At 30.7% G+C, this 19,153-nt stretch overlaps 1 protein-coding gene across 6 annotated transcripts in view; it reads left to right on the top strand.

The window, feature by feature from the left end:
• ERBB4 (erb-b2 receptor tyrosine kinase 4) overlaps positions 1-19,153 on the top strand; it is a 944,884-nt gene that overhangs the window by 667,165 nt on the left and 258,566 nt on the right. For all 6 annotated transcript variants that reach the window (XM_036236254.1, XM_036236256.1, XM_036236258.1 and 3 more), the window contains exons 9-12: positions 1,312-1,438; positions 5,752-5,825; positions 6,701-6,791; positions 8,939-9,138. In XM_036236254.1, the coding sequence (XP_036092147.1) occupies positions 1,312-1,438; positions 5,752-5,825; positions 6,701-6,791; positions 8,939-9,138 (492 nt within the window). The remainder of the gene's footprint in view (positions 1-1,311; positions 1,439-5,751; positions 5,826-6,700; positions 6,792-8,938; positions 9,139-19,153) is intronic.

The raw sequence follows: 19,153 nt of genomic DNA on the forward strand, positions 1-19,153 counted from the left end.
CACTTTTTGTTAGGCTGACTAAACCTCTCAGAACACAAAACTCCCCCAACCAAACCTTCCCATACACACCTTTCTATGACTTTGAAACATTCCCTAAAGTAGCAACTGTTGTACAGTGTGTATTATTGGTTTCAAATGATATATGCTAAAATGATCCAGATAACACTCTGAGTTAACTTTAATAGGAACTCAGAAATAAAGTTGCTTTTTATTCTACGTGCAGCAAATCCTAGGAGGATTGTACACAACAATGGTTCACATGATTATTTTAGCATCAAGAACACATATTAGTTGGTTGCCTCCATATACAAAACAATCTGCTATGTGTAAGGAGGGTTATGAAGAGAGATGCAATGTGACATTTACTCTCCAGGTTTTAAAAAATATTCAAAAGACAAGTTATATGAAATGACAAGGACATTTACCATAAGTGTTAAATAGCACAGATAATTTATGTTCTAGAATTTTAGTGGAGGAAGAAATACCTTCCAGCTATGTTGCTCAAATTCTTCTCTGGAATGAAGCAAATTACGCAAGACAAAAAATGCAGTCCAAATTTCCTGAATATTATTAAGCTTTCCAAAGTATCAAGGACTGCCTTTAAAAAGGGCAAACTACACTTACTTTTAGACTACATTATCTCCCTCCCTCCCTAGCTCTCTCTTTCTCTCTCTGTCTCCCCTTCACTCACACACACACGTTTTTGAATTGTGTGTGTATATGTGTTTTAAGTGGAGCCTTCAGACAACAAACAAGGTACTCAATTTCAATATAAAATTTTGAATGTCTCTTCATTCTGGTTACAGCTCATGTCATTAGTATGTGTGTGTGTGTGTGTGTGGTTATTTATATGGTTAATTAGATCAGTATTCTTAAAACTGTGAGTTGTAGACCATCAATAGGCTGTGAAATTATTTTAAGTGACCAGCATTTAAAAAGTTTTAAAAATGATATTTTAAGCTGGATTAGAAAATAGGTAATTTTATGTAGTATGGGTAAGTGTTGATTGTTGAAAGTTTCATTTTAGTTATGTATCTGTTGTGTGTATATACTAGGTCTTGACTTAAAATAGAATTTTTATGTATCATAGTCACTAGAGAATGGTTCAGGGACAGTATTATAAAACAGGCCAAGTAGTAAACATTACATGAGTGAATTATTATTTTATTTGTTAGAAAGCAATTTATTTTTTATGAAGTTTTTTTTTTCATTTTATAGTGAAAAAAATACTGTTATCTTATACTGAGAAAGCAATGATTTATTGACTAAGAAGACATTTCTCAATTTCCTGACTGAGTCTTGTTTCCACAGCTTGTGACGGCATTGGCACAGGATCGTTGATGTCAGCACAGACTGTGGATTCCAGTAACATTGACAAATTCATAAACTGCACCAAAATCAATGGGAATTTGATCTTTCTTGTCACTGGTATTCACGGGTAAGTATTTAATTTTTGCAGGAAATTATTTTACAAAGTGTAGACAACGCTTAAAGAGTCTTCAGCTTTGTTCATTCGAATCCTTTGGACCTGGAAGAGTACCATCCTACATGAATGTTATTGTCCAACAAAATCAAATGACAGATTTCACCAGCAGTTACAGTAAACCAAAGTTTGGGACACATCTGGATTATGAGATCGATGACTCCTTAGATTCAAAAATATAAAGTTATATATAAATCAAAATGTGTTTGTAGAACATTCTCATTAAATCTATAGATTTTAGCAAGTCTGGCATATTTTTACATATGTTTAGAGAAACAATGTCAAAAGGTGTTGTGAGGAATTTATATCAAATTTGTAATCAATTAGTTTAAGAAAACATAAATTAATATTTCTTCAAAAATGTATTTCACAGAAAAAAAATCAAGAAGTCGAAATTGTCCTGCGTTTTCAGAACTTCTCTTTGCCATGATATATCTTATCTTTTTTCTTAGGTGAGGGGTTAGTACTATTATAAGAGATCTAGTAAATTAATTTCATTTTAGTAATAAAAATTGTAACATTTCTGGCCTTCTTCATTATAGAACCACCTGCTGGTTTTAACTGGGAAAACAACCAAATTTTTATTCCTTCAATTGCAATAGAAATGTCAATAATTTTACTTTATATTTTATCTGTTTGTCTGTATTACCATTTAATCCCTAAATATTATTGCTACAGGCTACAAATAAAGAGTATCGCTCACATATTCTAATTCAAAATCTTACTCTAAATATATATCATGTTATTTCCAGAAGCAAAATAATTTAACACACTTTGAATAAATATGTCCAAATAGGAACTGCAAGATAAATAATAAAATGTCTTTCTTTCTATTTAAGTAAATTACTGTAGGTCTTATTATATAAAGTATTTCTTTACTTTAAAATGTAGCTTTTAATATGGGTCTATGCTAGATACTGTAATAGTATATATGCACTTTTTTCCCCAGATATGTTATATTTGGTCCAAGAGTACTTTTTTAAAAATAAAATCAAAATTTATAACTTTTTAAAAATATCTGTGGACTTGGTTACTCTTAGCTCACATTCTCACATGACAATGATCTGTTCGAGCTGGGTTTTACTACGCCTTTTGAGATGAGACGTAATCAGTCAAATTTACCATAGTCCCCATTGACTCTCCAAATCCATTTCCATTGCTGTCTTTCCTTCCTTGGCCACATTGGGTAGGACACTTGGGTCAATATTTAGATGCATCTATATAATATAATAAGTATGTTACAGTAAATAAAACAATATGCCCACATTTTAACTATCTTTGAAAACAAGTATTACCATGAATGACAGATCATATCATGTTAACAATGTCTTCTGAGAAATAAGAAGACATAACCACTTGATTCACATTTCCTGATTCCACATAGATATAATAAATGAATTGGCCTCAAGTCCAACAGTGTTGGAAAAAATTTGAAAACAGTCTCACGAATTGTATTAAATAAGTAGTTTTCAGCCCAAATCCGTCCCAACATCCATCACTTATACATTAATCATTTTAATACTTCCCTTTTAATTCTGAAATGAAGATCATGGATGAGATAGCCTACCTATATACATAATTTTATAAAGTGACTTTAATTCTCTAGTCATAATTTAAAGAAGAAATAAGAGAGTTTATTTTATAGCATAAAAATGCCGTTGCCACAATTAGACTAGGCATTCTCCTTATTTAGCATGGAAACTACAGGAAAAACTCAGTATTTAGGGTTATTCCTAGGAATAATCCCCTTTTATGGCTTGTCATTTTTACATTATTTATATACATATGCTTAGGGCAACAAAATGCTCTCCAAATAAGCATGCCCATGCTGAGTCACAATGAGACACTGACAAGAAAATACTTAGATGATAGACTACAATGATGATAGACAATGGAAAAATGATAATGGGTTGAGTGAAAAAATAGATTTCAATGGAATTGTGAAAATATATTTCTCTTTCTCTATGCTGAGCTTATAATGGATCACCAAACACAATGAATGTTCTTGCTCATGGCTCTGAATTTAGCTAGGAAAGTTCTGGATTTTACAGTACAGTGTATTTCAAGTGACTGTAGAATGAAACCTGCTAGAGGTACTTTGAAGTTGGTAAGTGGGATTCTGCCAAATATTATGAGAGTCCTGAATCTCTAAGATTAAGTGTGCAAAATTTTGTGGTTCGTTGGGCTTCATATGAACAGTTCAGAATTCATTTTATTCCTGGCAACCTGGACATGTTCTCAGTAAAGGCTGGGACTAGCCCCATTATTGTGTGCTTGCCGTGAGCTTTGAGTGTTTCCCAATAATCACAGAATATTTGATTATATGAACAGAGCTGTTCTGTACACTGCTTTTCATCAAAAACCAAATATTGAAAGCTCATTCTACTACTGTAGAGCTAATATTTCCTCTACATACACAAGCTTTACACATTAGAATAGGATAGCAACAAGAATTTTCCCACATGGTGAATTTAATTTTTTTGCTTCTTATTCATCAAAACCATGGTCATTTGTTCTGTATATCTTTAGTTATAAATGGAACAAGTTTCCCTGAACATTTAATTTAGACATTAAGCCTTAAAGAGATCTTTATGTCATGTTGAAGAAAATCTTATTACTGTGCGAATTATAGGGGAACTCATTTATAATGTTTCTCCAAGCCATGTTAAATTAGTCATACATTGTATCAATGGCACTTCTTAGTTTGAAAAGTAATTTAAGATTTTTTTTTCTTTTCTTTAAAGATATAGTATGGTTCACAGTGTAGAAGAACATGCTGATGAATCAAGTTAAAGAGCCAGTACCAGGTGGTTCCAGATATCAAGTTTGCTGGAATTACTAGAGATTCTTTTCAAGGTTCTAAGGCTAGAATGAATAAATACCAATTGATTCGGATTCAGAGATAGTCCATTTGCCTATCTTTTAGGGGATTCTGAATCACCTTGATTGAATACCGTATATATATAAAAAAAAACTCCATTCAATGGACCACTGTACCCTAGTGTTTATCCCCGCCCCACCTTACACGCAAAAGCATTCTGAAAGATTGATGAAACAGCAGATACCCACACCAAGAAAAAAACTCAATTGATTACTATAGGTGGATACATGTTTCTTAAAAAAAGCCTAAAAATTTCACTGTTCGTAGAAGGTTTGATCTCTCTTAGAGAGTGGACAATGAAAAGTCACGTGAGGTCTCTACTTGTTCAGGATAGCACAGAATGTCTTTTAAAGCTTTTATTGCATTAAAAACACTATATATTCCTTAAAAAACTGTAAGCATTGCTTGAATTACTGAGAAGTGTTTGATATTATTAGGTTTATGTTTGGCTTAATATTCAAGTATGCAATTATTTTGTATGGTCAATATATTGCACCTGAAAAAAAATTTCCTAATATGAAAACCTCTGAAAATATGCCATTAAATGTTTAATTTTAAAATATATTTTATGTTCAGTTTTAAAAGACAAGGCATACATATGTATATATACATGTATATATTTGTAAACAGTAATTATAAATATATGTATTAGAAGATGGTATTTTGAAAAATCTCAAAAATTTACAGTACCTTATGAATATTATTAAATTTATTGTAAATTTTGTTTTCAAGTGATAGTATGATTCCTATAGATGGAGGTAAATAGTTTCTGTGTTATAAAACTGAATATAAATAAGCCAGATAGGAACAAGATTGCTCTAAATAATTTTTATGGAGTAACTTTCATACAATATTACAAATACTATGAAAATTCACTAATAGGTAAATGTGAAGATACAGCAAAAAAGTTGACTTTATGTGTTTGTTTTTATCCTTCTTAAAAATTACAGGTGCTTTTAGTGGTTTAGAATGCTTTGAGGAACCAAAAGGCAGTTGTTCTCCCCCCAAAATAATTTATTTGCTGAGTATATTTCCTCAATTAAGAATAAATTTTAAAGGCAAAATAAAATCTTTGGAAATGGACTTACTATATTTGAAAATCTTTTCAAGATAGTCAAACTGAATCATTTATCTAGATCTGGAGCAACCTTTGATGAAGAACTCACATTCTATGTCATAAAAACCATCTCAAAAGCACCTTTTGATTCTCTTCTGTTGCTAGCATAGAAAAATTTGGACAAGACATTGCTAACCTTCCTATTGCTAATTAAAATTCAGTTTGAATGAAATAACTTGTCACATTTCTTATATTTTTACTTCCTTATTTAATTTTAAATTTGACTCTATGTCTTGTTTTTTTTTGTTTGTTTTTGTTGTTGTTGTTTAGGGACCCTTACAATGCAATTGAAGCCATAGATCCAGAGAAACTGAATGTCTTTCGGACTGTCCGAGAGATAACAGGTAATTTTTTCAAGTGTTATTTTTGCACTATAAACTATGTGGATTTTAGTGTTTTCTTGAAAATGTTACATAAGATTGAAATCTACCACACAAATTAAATTATATATTTAAAACTGTACATCATTTTAAATGAGGGTACCTTTACTCCCTAGCATTTGTGTACATTTTGTCAGCCCATGGAATTTAAAAAATATAATATTCTTGTAATTTTGATTTTGCTGTTTTTGCAAGTGTCAACTTGTCTTTGAACCTATGTTTTTCTTTTTTCTTTTATACAAGAAGTACTACTGAGCACGGATGCGATGTAGCATTCATTTAGCACATGTTTATTGACCACATAATATGTTCCAAGTTGTTACAGTACATGATATAGGTGCATAGATATGAATAAAAAATAGATTTGCTATCAAAGAATATAAGCTCAAATGAGGAGGTTTGGGTATATATGTATGCCTTAGAATGCAAGGTAGACAACTGATGTCATGAGTATATAAAGTGATAAAGGATTTCAGAGAAATTGATATTATATCTTTCTCTTTAGTTAGACCAAATTTTTTTCTTTTAAAAGAATAAATTATTAAATTAAGAATTTTTAAATATTTGAATATATATGTTTCTATATATCTGAGAAACAGATTCTTGGTGCTCATTATTTTGATATTCATTATCTATTGAGTATTGTAGCCTAGAAACTTTAGATAATAATTTTTGGAAGAAGAAATATGAGCTAGAATGCTTCAAAAATAGGAATATTCACTGCTCTTTTCTTTCTCTCTTTTAACACATTTTCATCACATTTTAAGAATAATCAGTATTAAACATTATTATTAAGACAGTGATATTCTGAATTATTTTACCACCCTATTCTTTTATAGGTTTCTTGAACATACAGTCATGGCCCCCAAACATGACTGACTTCAGTGTTTTTTCTAACCTGGTGACCATTGGTGGGAGAGTACTCTACAGGTAAATGTACATGTTCAAAGATGCAGGTCTCCCAGATTTCAAGATTAGCATCATGTTTACATTATGTCATAGCTATCAGCCTCATGGATTTACCGATTCTAGAAATACTGGGTTTCAACTTTTAATTTCAAATGTAAACTCAATGAAAAATACCCTTATTGTGCTTAAAGTATTCAGAATACAGTTTGATTTTTCAACCACCTGTCACTTAAAGTAATATTGTTTTGCAGGTATGAATTGCATTATGTGAACCACAAAATTAAACTTTTTTTGATTATATGTTATCATAATTAAAGGATAGAATTGGATAACTTGGAAATGGCATAGGTCAGGGGTCCTTAGCCCCCCGATCATGGACTGATACTGGTCCATGGCCTGTTAGAAATTGGGCTGCACAGTAGGAGGTGAGCGGTGGGCTAGCAAGTGGAGCTTTATCTGTATTTGTAGCCACTCCTCAGCATTAGCATCAGCACCCCAGCTCCACCTTAGATCATCAGGCATTAGGTTCTCATAGGATCACTGGTCCCTGGTACCAAAAAGACTAGGGACCGCTGGCGGAGGTATATGGGATACTGATGCTGTTTTACCAAGAAGTTCTCACTTCGTCTCTGGTGCTACCATTTGAACCAAGTGTCATAGAGGTAATGTTTCAGAAACTAGTCCACCAAACTACAATCAGTGATGGTTATAGTAAGCAGAAAAATCAGCTCTCAGTGAATATTGCTCTGAAGTTCTAATGTCAATATTTTTTATTCACATAAAATATTTAGAGTTAATATTTATTAAGTCACTGCTTTTATTTAGGATTTTATCTATATGAAATTCTTATTTATGAACAGTTAAAACCTGGTTTACATAAGGATTATTTTGATTTAATTTCTCCACTTAAATCTGAGAGACCTAAAATCAATATTGCCATCAAAGTCTATAATAATATTTCATATAAAATCCATTCAATTTTGCAATTAAAACAATTATATTTGTAAGAAGTTTTAAAAGGTAAAGGGGGAAATGCTTAATAAAAAATTGATAGTTTAGAGATATCTATTCAAGTGTTTTTGCAACCAATTTAATATCCATTGAATAAGTTGTTATAAATCTGCTAAGGCATCATTATACTTACAATATAATCAATAACTCAAGGCGGTTGTGATAGGAGCAAAAATTTGAGAGAATGAATTATATCTCAGTTGAGTACACACACACATTTTAGATATGTATATATTTATATACACACACATGTGTGTGTATATATATTATTCATGTTTTATATATAAAACACATACAAAAAATCTAAGTATTAACAGCTATAATCTGAGTATTAACAACTATATTTGGTTTTATAAATAAATAAAAAGGGGCCACGTTGATCTTCAAAATGTAAAATAATGTTTATCAGTTGACCAAAATGTGGGAAGCACATTTATTTTTCAGAGAATTGAAAAGAAATTTAATTATGATATATGGACTATATTAAATTAAACCAAATTTTTTTGAGTTATTTTCCACAGTGAAGTTTTTATTTAACTTTGATGTTGTCCCAAGTTGTCCTAGCCTTTTGAGTATTTTTAACAATTTTCAGTTTAATTTCATTCTCTTTAATTTTGAATATCTCCTATTCTTACTTTTATATCCTTCAACTATTACAATTACACTTTCGTTTCTGAATAAATTAAAGCTAAATAGCTATAGTCATTCTCTGCAATATTTACCCTTGGAAAGCACTCTAAATTTATTAAATAGAGTATAATTAGTGTCTTTCTTTGGGTAGATGAAGTCACTCCATGTACATTTTTTAATTATTTCATATTAACAAGGGTTGTTATTCTTGAGGAATTTAAGATTTGAGGGTCATAGGGGAAGGCAGTGAGCAGATATGTCAATGGTTAATATGTAGACTAAGATAGAGATGTCATAATGTTTGTACTTCTAAAAACAGAACATTTTCTTTTTAGATATTACTTTTAATACCACCATTATATAACATGTAAAACAAATTATTATTCTGAGCACAAATTTATTGATTCTGTCTCTTTATGCTTTATTTACATTGTTTTTAGAGTAAGATGCAACATCCTCATTTTACTTCAACAATGAATGTTTTGGCCAGAAAATATTTATCATTGTTCCATTTTTCCTCTCTTCAGTGGCCTCTCATTGCTAATCCTCAAGCAACAAGGCATCACTTCACTGCAGTTCCAGTCCCTGAAGGAAATCAGTGCAGGAAATATCTATATTACTGACAACAGCAACCTATGTTATTATCATACCATTAACTGGACTACACTCTTCAGCACTATCAACCAAAGAATAGTGATCCGGGACAACAGGAAAGCTGAAAACTGTAGTAAGTACATTTCCCAGACATTGAAACATAGAAACTTTAAATAGTTTTCTCTCATCCTACATTGGACCAAACAGGTAAAATAACAGTGGATCAGAATTGCTGCCTTCTTTTTTTCAAACCTTAAGAAGAATTGCTATAAAATAATCAGCATAGGTGACTTTTTCTAACATATTGCATGTTTTTTATAGCATATTGCATATTTTACAAATCTTGCCTAATCATGAGAACACTCCTGTGGAGATTTGCATTCAATAGGTAGGTATAAATGGAACCTGGAAACCTAAGTATTTAATAAGCATCTAGGTAATTCTTTGGATCCAGTCAGTTTGTGGAAAACTATTCCACTGAATTTTCTGTTTCCTTTCGGTGTGTTTGATAATGTAGAATAACAGAGTATTTGCCTTTTGGGGGTGGTGAAAAAAATAAAAGATGTTTTCTTCTGAAACATGTAAAAATGCTGTTCAAGAAAAAAGTTCATCTCATAAATGCATTTATGTAGGCATGTCACTATCTCTTTTTTCAGTTATTTTGCTACTTATTGATCCACTTCATCATTTCTTTGTTACACAGGAGTAAATGATGTTTTCATGGCTATGTGAAACTGACTAGGCCACTTCTACCTTATACTTTGATATTCTAATGAGTAATACTTAAATCTTCTCTGTCTTTCTACTGAGTACTACTCTATTCTACATCTTACAGGTGGCACTACTATGCATTTAAATGTCTGACTTACTCATGATAAATATCAAATAAAGAGACTCGAAATTCAAACAATCTGTTTACAAATGCATATGCTCATTTTGGATATGACGAATCAGACCTTTTATAAAAGTCATATCCCTTAAGAAACAATTTTACTCTCAAGGTGTCTTCTTTGTTCTCACCATTGGAACAATCACAAGGATATGCATACATATGATTAATTTCATTTTTCTATATGTGAATAAATAGTACAGGACATTTTTCAAAAATATAAACTCAAGAAGCCAACGTGATTTAAGTGTACTAAATTAAGTAGTCAGCAAATCAATCTATTTATTAATACCTCACCTTATTTTTAAAAAGATTTAAGGCAGCTTAGGTTAGCGATTTTCATAAAATATAACAATTTGTCAGGAACTCATATCTTAGCTATTTTGGATCTTTAAAAATATTTTCCAGAGAAAAGAGATCTATTGCAAAATGAAGTTCCTGTTTTGAGTGGACTTAAATTACTATACATTCTTCTATTCCACATAGACTCAAGAAGTATAAAATCTTATTATATATCAAAATATGCATCTTCACTGTGAATGAGATTTATCCTTTGATTTAGCTTGGATTATTTTCTTGGTTTTATACCTTTGAGATTCCTAACAGAAAGCTTGCTTTTCTTTCATTCTAATACTTAAGCTTCTTACCCCACATTACTATATATGTGTTTGTACATTCCTCAGATGGAGTAGATTATTCACAGAAGTAAAATAGAATAATCTTCGAGATTAATTTATAAATACATCCATAAATTGGCATTATACTCTCCTTTTCTTCTACTTCCTTCAGAAAACATAACAATAGTATTACTAAGTTTAAAGATAAGATTAAAAGATGAAGCCAAAAAAAGAAAAATTCTAAAGAAAAAAATAAAAGAATGAGAGAAAAACATTTTTTTTGATTCATTTAACCACTTTACAAATACCACAAACTTTTTTTTATCATTTATAAATCTGAATAAAAAGCAAATGGGAGAAAGAAAATATAGAAAGAATTTAAATGTAGAAAAACAAGATAGGAAAAAATTATGTAATTGTTCCATACGTCTTTAAGACTTTTAAACTTTTCAAACAACCAAAGGAAAGTAAATAATATCAATAAAATAAAAATTTAACATGTCTTCAGTTTTCAGTATTATGCCTCTTAGACTGAATTTAGCCATTTTTTAAACCATGAACATATTTTCTTGTGCATTTAGAGTGGACTTTACAGTGGCAGGAAGAAGCAGTTAGGAGAAACAGTTTTGTGGTGCTATAGTATAAAACTAAGTATATAACTTTTCATTTTTAACACCTTAAAATGAACAGTTTTTGCATGGAATCCATTTATCAAAATTTAGATTTCGGTCTCACAGTACATTGGATCCTGCATTTTCAGAAATGAAATTGTGCTATAAATTTGACCTCAGAGGTTGTGCTGCTGATGCTTACATCGAGACTACAGTGGTTGCCCACATGTGATTAAAGCTCTTTTACTATCCTAGTATTGTCTGCAAATGGAAAATTTAAATATTTGCTTTATATTAAATGTACTGTAAATATTGCACTTTTAGATATTCTCTCTTACTATACCATACACAAACAAGATAATTCATGAGCACACACGCATAGTCGCTACAAGACATATACTTACACAGACATACAATATACATGTGTATATGCAAATGCATACACAGAACATGCACGTGTATACAGCCCTAGAACACATGCATATGCATACACAGGCATACATGCATGTGTGCACACATACACACACATACACACACACATAAAATCTCCATAAAATGCTCTGATCTAAATCTGGGTACAGGCTTGGTAACTCAAAAAAAATTAAATAAAAAGGCAGCCTGATTTTAACTGTTTTTTGGAGTTCAACATGATTTAAAATAATAATGACAATAAAGGGAAAACTTTACCTCATCTATAAAGTGTGACAGTGGCTTGAGCAGCCTTATTCTTTTAAGTAAAAAACTTCAAAGCACACTTTATGGTTTGAAGAGATTGAGATGGAAACTCTAGAACATGAAAAGCAAGAACATTTTCTGCCTCCTTTATTTATATGGTTATGGTACTAACAAAATGACAGTGCTGACTGGAAGGAGTTTGAGTAGGTTTATAGAAGTATTTAAAGTTTTTTTAAATATTTAAGCATAAACTTTTAACACCAAAGTATAAACAGTGAAAAGATGAATATTATGCCACCTCTTCAGAATCTAAGTTACGTCTGAACTTATGCATCTCTGTCTTAAAAATGTGTACATATACACTTAAACCCAACACAAACAAGAGAAAAATTAAATTTATAATTAACTTTTTAAACTAAAAATAAATTTATATTTCTAATTATAATGCTTTCCTCATCACCGTTAGAAATTAAAACAATAGAAATATTAAAAGAATATATGATTTTGGTATACATAGAGATACAAATAGTGAAACATTTTCATAAATAAATGCTATCATGCATATTTAATTATTGTTCAGCTATCTATGTCTTTTACTTAATATATTATAAGCATCTTCCAGATGTCAGTATATAAAACTCTTCCCTTACTTTTTATAAGCTATATACTAAAAATATGTTAAATAATTGCCATATTAATAGTAACAATTTATTTTCTATTTTTTATGTTATTAGTACTGAGATAATGTGAATCTTAGTTTATAAAACACTTTGTACTATGAAAAATTTTTTTAAGCTAATTACTTAGAAGTGGAGTTTCTCTGTAAATGAAGTTACATGTAATATAATAACTGTTGGTATATATTGCTCTATCATCTTTCAGAAATACTGGATGAGTTTACATCTTCCTAAACAATGTTCAATAAGGAATATTTTCCACTACTCTTTACAACGCTGGATATTATCCATGATTTTAAATTTTGGTGATCTGAAATATAAAAACAGGCCTTTTAAATTTAAATGTTTTGGTTGACTTTGCACTTCATTTTATATGTTCACTAATCATTTATATTTCTTTTCTTGTAAATTACTTAGTCATGAGCTTTTTCATTTGCAATTTGGCAGTTGGTCTTCTCCTTCTGAATTTGAAAGAGCTTACATTAATTTTTTTTGTCTCTTCAATGTGTTCTGTATAACTTTCCCTCTTATAGGTAATTTTTTAAAAATTTGTTTTTGATAAACATTTTGTGTTTTTATCTAGTTAACTAGATGGATTGTTCCTTTTCTTTTTATGTGTATAATCCTGGTATAGTCTTCTCATATTTTAAAAACTATGTTGAAAATTTTAATCCATCTGGAAGTTTTGGTGTAGCATAATTTCAAAACATTCTTCAGTTGATTAGGATTAGTCAAGTATAATTTATTAAATAATCTATCTCTTCCCACTGAATTTAGGTGTTTGTAATCTTTCAGTGAAATAGGGGGAAAAAAGCCAGACTTTATCTCTCAGTATATAGTTTTTTTAAATTTTATGACTACCCTGTAAAGTATAATTATCCCCATTTTGCAAGAAAAAAATGAATATATAGATGTTCAGAAAGTTAAATAATATTTTAATATCTAGAGCTATTAAAAATCATTTTCAGGATTTAGACCCACCATCTAATTTCAAAATATGTTCTCTTCATCTTACCATGATCCTTTCCAAAATGAAGAGAGAGTGATTGATTTTCATAAGAAACCTGCTGATATGCTGAAACATACCCTACATATCATAATATCTAGGAGCACACTATAGAAACAAATAGCTGAGTTTTAACCCCAGCAAACCTCTGCTAAATATTCGACCTTTTATAAGCTATTTAATATCTCCGTACCTTAGTTTTATCATTTGTAAAATAGGGTTAATAATAGTACTCATTTTACTGAATGTCTGGCTCAAAGTGTTATATGTATGTATGTGTGTGTGTACACACACATACATATATATAACACTTATATTTATACATATATATAACACTTATATTTATACAATTATGTTCTTTTCTATTAAAAGTAGATTATATAGTATAAGCACACATATAAACCTATTATATGGTGTGGAGATAAAATATTTACTTAATGAAAAGCCTTTTTGAGGAACAAAAAAAATATCAAGAGCTTTTTTGTTGTAGGCAGAAAAATAATTTACATTACCCAAGTGATGAATTATAAACTTGCAGGTAGCACATCAATGGTGGTATACATAGCAGAAATAAATAGTTATTAAGAAAAGCCTAGACACTGAGGAATTAAAAGTGATCTCTTGAGATCTTAAATGGCTAAAAAAGTCTATGCTTGACTCCCTCAAATATTTTTTTCTTTTCTCTTGTAATTAAAACATTTTAAATTGGCTTTATAAGTAACAGACTTAGTGCTTTATAAAAATATCCACAAAACATGAATTTTAATATAGTGGTTCAGGAGACAAATAGTGAGAGAGAACACATTGTCTGTAAAAAAGAATATAAAAGAAATATAAACTTATATTTACTTATGATTTTGGTGTTTCCGAAATTTGATAGAAAATCGACCTATTAAACATGAATTTAGAAAAAGAAAATTGCAAAACTATAATTGATTACTGATAACTGAACCTTTTGGAGAGCAATATGATCCAGTTTTACGATGAGTCACTGCACATCTAGAATTTAATTGGGACAAAGAATTGATGAGCAGGGATTAGAGTGTATCTGACACCAGTGGAAAATAAAACAATGTTTGCTTAACATATTATATTATTTGTTTTTCTCTGGTGACAGTGACAACAACTACAAAATAGTAAGCATTTTACAGTTTATAACATTAAAACATTGCAAAAATTTTTGACTTTCGATAAAATCATAGTATAATTGATATTGTCATCATTATCACTTCTAAATGTTGTATATTATAGAAAAATGCATTTTCATTATAAAATAATGATTACCTTGATTTAAGAAATATTGCTTAGGTCACTGATTTTCCTACTTTCTCTAAATCCCATATTCTTACCCAGCCCATACTCTCTTGGGTAAATCTGCATTTCCAAACAAGTGCTGTCATTTTAGCAGAATCATCCATTGGACCTCACAGCCAGTCTCCACTGGAAAATAAATGAACTTCGCCAAACTTTTCAGTAAACCATAGCTCAGTATGAATTGTAAAGTGAATAACTTATAGTGACTTCAGTATTATTCTAAGTAATCAGGAGACAGAAAATCTTAATTATACTTCTAAGATTTCCTTTCTTTTAGTACACTTTGTAAAAAAAAAAAAGGAAAGAAAAATAGTGCATTAATACACTATTCTTCATAAAAAAAAAAAAGAATTCAAATAAGATTTCCTTATTGTATTCGAAACAGCCTAATATCTAATTACTAACAATGCTACAAAATGTTCTCTGTGTTCTTATCGAAAAGGTAATAAGCAGTTACAGTTTCAGAAATGGCACCCCTTCTATTTGTAATCTGAAAAGTCTGAAGAATGGAGGGCCTCTCAACAATAAAAGCCAAGATTACTACAGACTTCAGTTTTTATTACAAATAGCAACATTTAATGACTTGCCTCTAGACCAGTGGTTGAAAAATTTTAAAGCAAAAACTTTAAATTATTGAGAATGCAGAAGTCTTGGCTCCAGTTTCCAGAGATTATGGTTTAGATAGTATTATGGCTTGTATTGCAAAAAAAAAATAAGTTGAAGTCCTAATTCTTGGCACCCATGCATGTGACCTTATATGGAGATAGGGTCTTTGTAGATATAATTAAGATGTGGATTCATTTATACTAGAGTAGAATAGGCCCTTAAACCAATGAGACTCTGTTTTTTAAGAAGAGAAGACATAAAGAGACAGACTTGAACAGAGAAGAGAACATCATGTAAGGATATACACACGCATAGAGGAAAGACAACCAAGTGTTGGCAGAGTCAAAGAATAGAGTTATATAGCTATAAGCCAAAGAAAGCAAAGGTTGCCAGCAACCACCAGAAGCCAGCGGAGAGGCAGAGAGCAGATTCTTCCTCTGAGCCCCTAAGAAGGAAACAGTCAGCTAATACCTTGATTTTGAAATCCAGAATTGTGAAAGAATAAATTTATTTGACTTTAAGCCACCCATCTTGTGGCATCTTTGTTATGCCAGTCCTAAGAAACTAATAAGGACAGTAGTATAATAGTGGTAATTTATACGGAGAGTGAAGACCCAGGAGTCTGCATTTTTAATACATATCAGCTCACTATGAGGGTGACGCCAGTGGGAAATCCTTTGAGAAATTCTGCTTTACTCTGTCATACCCCCAAACTATTCTTCCTGTTATCCTATAGCCATAAATATATTTTAATACACAGTATATGATAATTTCATTTCTTCTCATGAGGGTTTATTCCCTCAAAGAAGACCTATGGTAGGAAAATTCAGGTGAATAACTTAAAGCCATATGTTTAATAACAGTTTGGGGAGCTAAAGATAAGGAATGAACTTAAAGCATTTTATAAATAGTGCTGTTTCTCCTTTTACTAACATTACATACTCAATAAAATAAAGAGGGTATTCAATAACAGTTTGCACATTGACTAATAGTGCAACATATTGTACTATTAAATTTTCTTTACAGTTTCAATAACAAACTTATGAATTTATGTTTTAAAGTTAATATGCCTTCCTAAAGGTACTTTATTACGTGATCAATATTCTAAGACTATTTGAGGACTTTCTCATATTTTTTTACTGCTGCCACTGCTGCCTGTCATATTCCTCTGTCAATCAGAATTTTCTTCATAGATCCCACTCAAGTCAGAGATATAGTAACTTGAGCACTTAAGACTGAACAAAGCTTTGAGTAACATCTGTTTAACCTATTCAGTAAGGTGAATAGATATGTCTTACTAATTATTCGTCCATCCCTAACTCCCCTAACTTTTTGTAGTCTTAACTCATTCTAACATTTTAAAAAGACCTATACTATCATCCCCTTTATATAAGTCTGAACTTCCCTACTCATAGGGCTTATTGTTTCCATAATACAGTTTTATAATATTACCCCCAAGGATGTCCACATCTCAATTCCCAGAATCTATGAATGTTACTATATGTGGCAAAAGAGACTGTGCAAGTGAGATCGTTATTTATTTTAAAATGAGAAGATTAATCTGAATTATCTGGATGTGCCCTAAATATAATCACATATCTCCTAATAAGAGAGAGGATGAGGGAAATTTGAATTTAGTGAAGGAGAAGGTGATGTAACCATGGAAGTCAAGGTTAAAGATGTGGCTACAAGTCAAAGAATGCCTAAGTGGCCTCCAGAAGCTGGAAGAAATAAGGAACAAAAAAGGAATCAACTCCGCTGTTACCTTGATTTTAATTCATTAAAAAGGAGAATCCTTATGGACTGTTGGTGGAATTGCAAATTGGAGCAGCCTTTATGGAAACCAGTATGGAGATTCCTTGATTTTAATTCATTAAACTTGAGCAAGGGAAATAAGCAAAAATAAACATATGGGACTTCTTCAAACTAAAAAAATAAATAAATAAACATATGGGACTTCTTCAAACTAAAAAAAAAATTTCTGCACAGTGAAGAAAACCATCAGCCAAACAAAAAGACAACCTACTAAATAGGAGAATACATTCACTAATGATCTATCCAATCATGCAAAATATATAAGGAACTCATACAACTCAATAACAAAAAGTAAACAATCTGATCAAAAAATGAGTGGAGATCATGAAGAGATATTTCTCCAAAAAAATACATGCAAATGGCCAACAGACATGAAAAGATGCTCAACATCACTAATCATTAAGGAAATACAAATCAAAGAAAGCTACAGTGAGATACTACCTCATACCAGTCAGAATGGCTACTATCAAAAGTCAACAAATGACGTATGTCAGCAAGAATGTGGAGAAAAGGGAATCCTTGTGGACTGTTGGTGGAATTGCAAATTGGTGCACCCTTTATGGAAACCAGTATGGAGATTCCTCAAAAAACTAACAATTGATCTACCATATGATCCAGGAATTTCATTTCTAGGTATTTATCCAAGGAAAATAAAAACACTTATTCGAAAGATATATGCACCTCTATGTTTATTGCAGCATAATTTACAATAGACAAGATATGGAAGTAACCTAGGTGCCCATTGATAGATGAATAGATAAAGACAATGTGAAATTTGTGTTGTTTTAAGTGATTACATTTGCGATTATTTGGTATAGTAGCAATGAGAAATTAATCTAGTGCTCTTTAAGCGACAATAGCCAAACTCAAATTACTTTGTCAAAAGAAGAGATCATGCAATGTAAACCAAAAGAAAGCAGTCATAGCAATATTTATATCAAAAAAATAAACTTTAAAGAAGAAAATGTTACTAGAAACAATGAAGGTCATTATATAGGGGACAAAACATGAAGAATATATAACTATTGTAAATACATATGTGACCAAAAATAGAGCACCTAAACAGATCTGAAGAGAGTAATAGACACCCATGAATAGTAGTAGGAAATTTTGATATCCCATTTTCAATGATAGATAGATTATCCAAACAGAAGCTCATAAAGAAACATTGGATTTGAACTGTACTTTATATCAAATGTCCCTAACAGACATATTAGAGCATTTTGTCTAACAATACACATTCTTCCAAGATCGCATGGACCATTCTTCAGGATAAATCATGTGTTATGTCACAGAACAAGTCTTAGCAAATTTAAAAAGATTGAAATCATACCAATTATCTTTTCTGATCACAGTGGCATGAAACTAGGAATGTATATTACAGGAAGAAAACTGGAAAATATGCAAATATGTAGAAGTTAAACATACTAGTGAATAACCAATGGGTCAAAGATGAAGTTAAAAGATAAACCAATATCGTAAATGAATGAAATTGGAAGCAGCATACCAAAACTTATGTGATTCAGTAACAGCAGTGCTAAGAATGTTTATAGTGATAAATGCTTATATTAAAAAAATCTCAAACAACTTGATTTTATATCCCGAGGGACTAGAAAATAAGAGCAAAATAAACTGAAAGATGGTAGAAGAGAGGAGATAACAAAGATCATAGCAGAAATAGAAAATAGAAAAACAATAGAAAAAATCAATGAAACTACACTTCTTTAAGGTTAAAAAAAAACTGGCAATCTCAGCTAGACTTACCAAGAAAAAAAAATGGAATTAAATAATATAAATGAAAGAAGAGATATTATGACTGATATCACATAAGCACAAAGGATCATAAGAGATTACAATGAATGATTATATGCCAACAAATAAGACAACCTAGAAGAAATGGACAAAACCTGGAAACATATAACCTTCCAAGTCTGAATC

Source organism: Rousettus aegyptiacus, unplaced genomic scaffold (assembly GCF_014176215.1).
Source record: "Rousettus aegyptiacus isolate mRouAeg1 unplaced genomic scaffold, mRouAeg1.p scaffold_m13_p_2, whole genome shotgun sequence".
Lineage (NCBI taxonomy): Eukaryota > Metazoa > Chordata > Mammalia > Chiroptera > Pteropodidae > Rousettus > Rousettus aegyptiacus.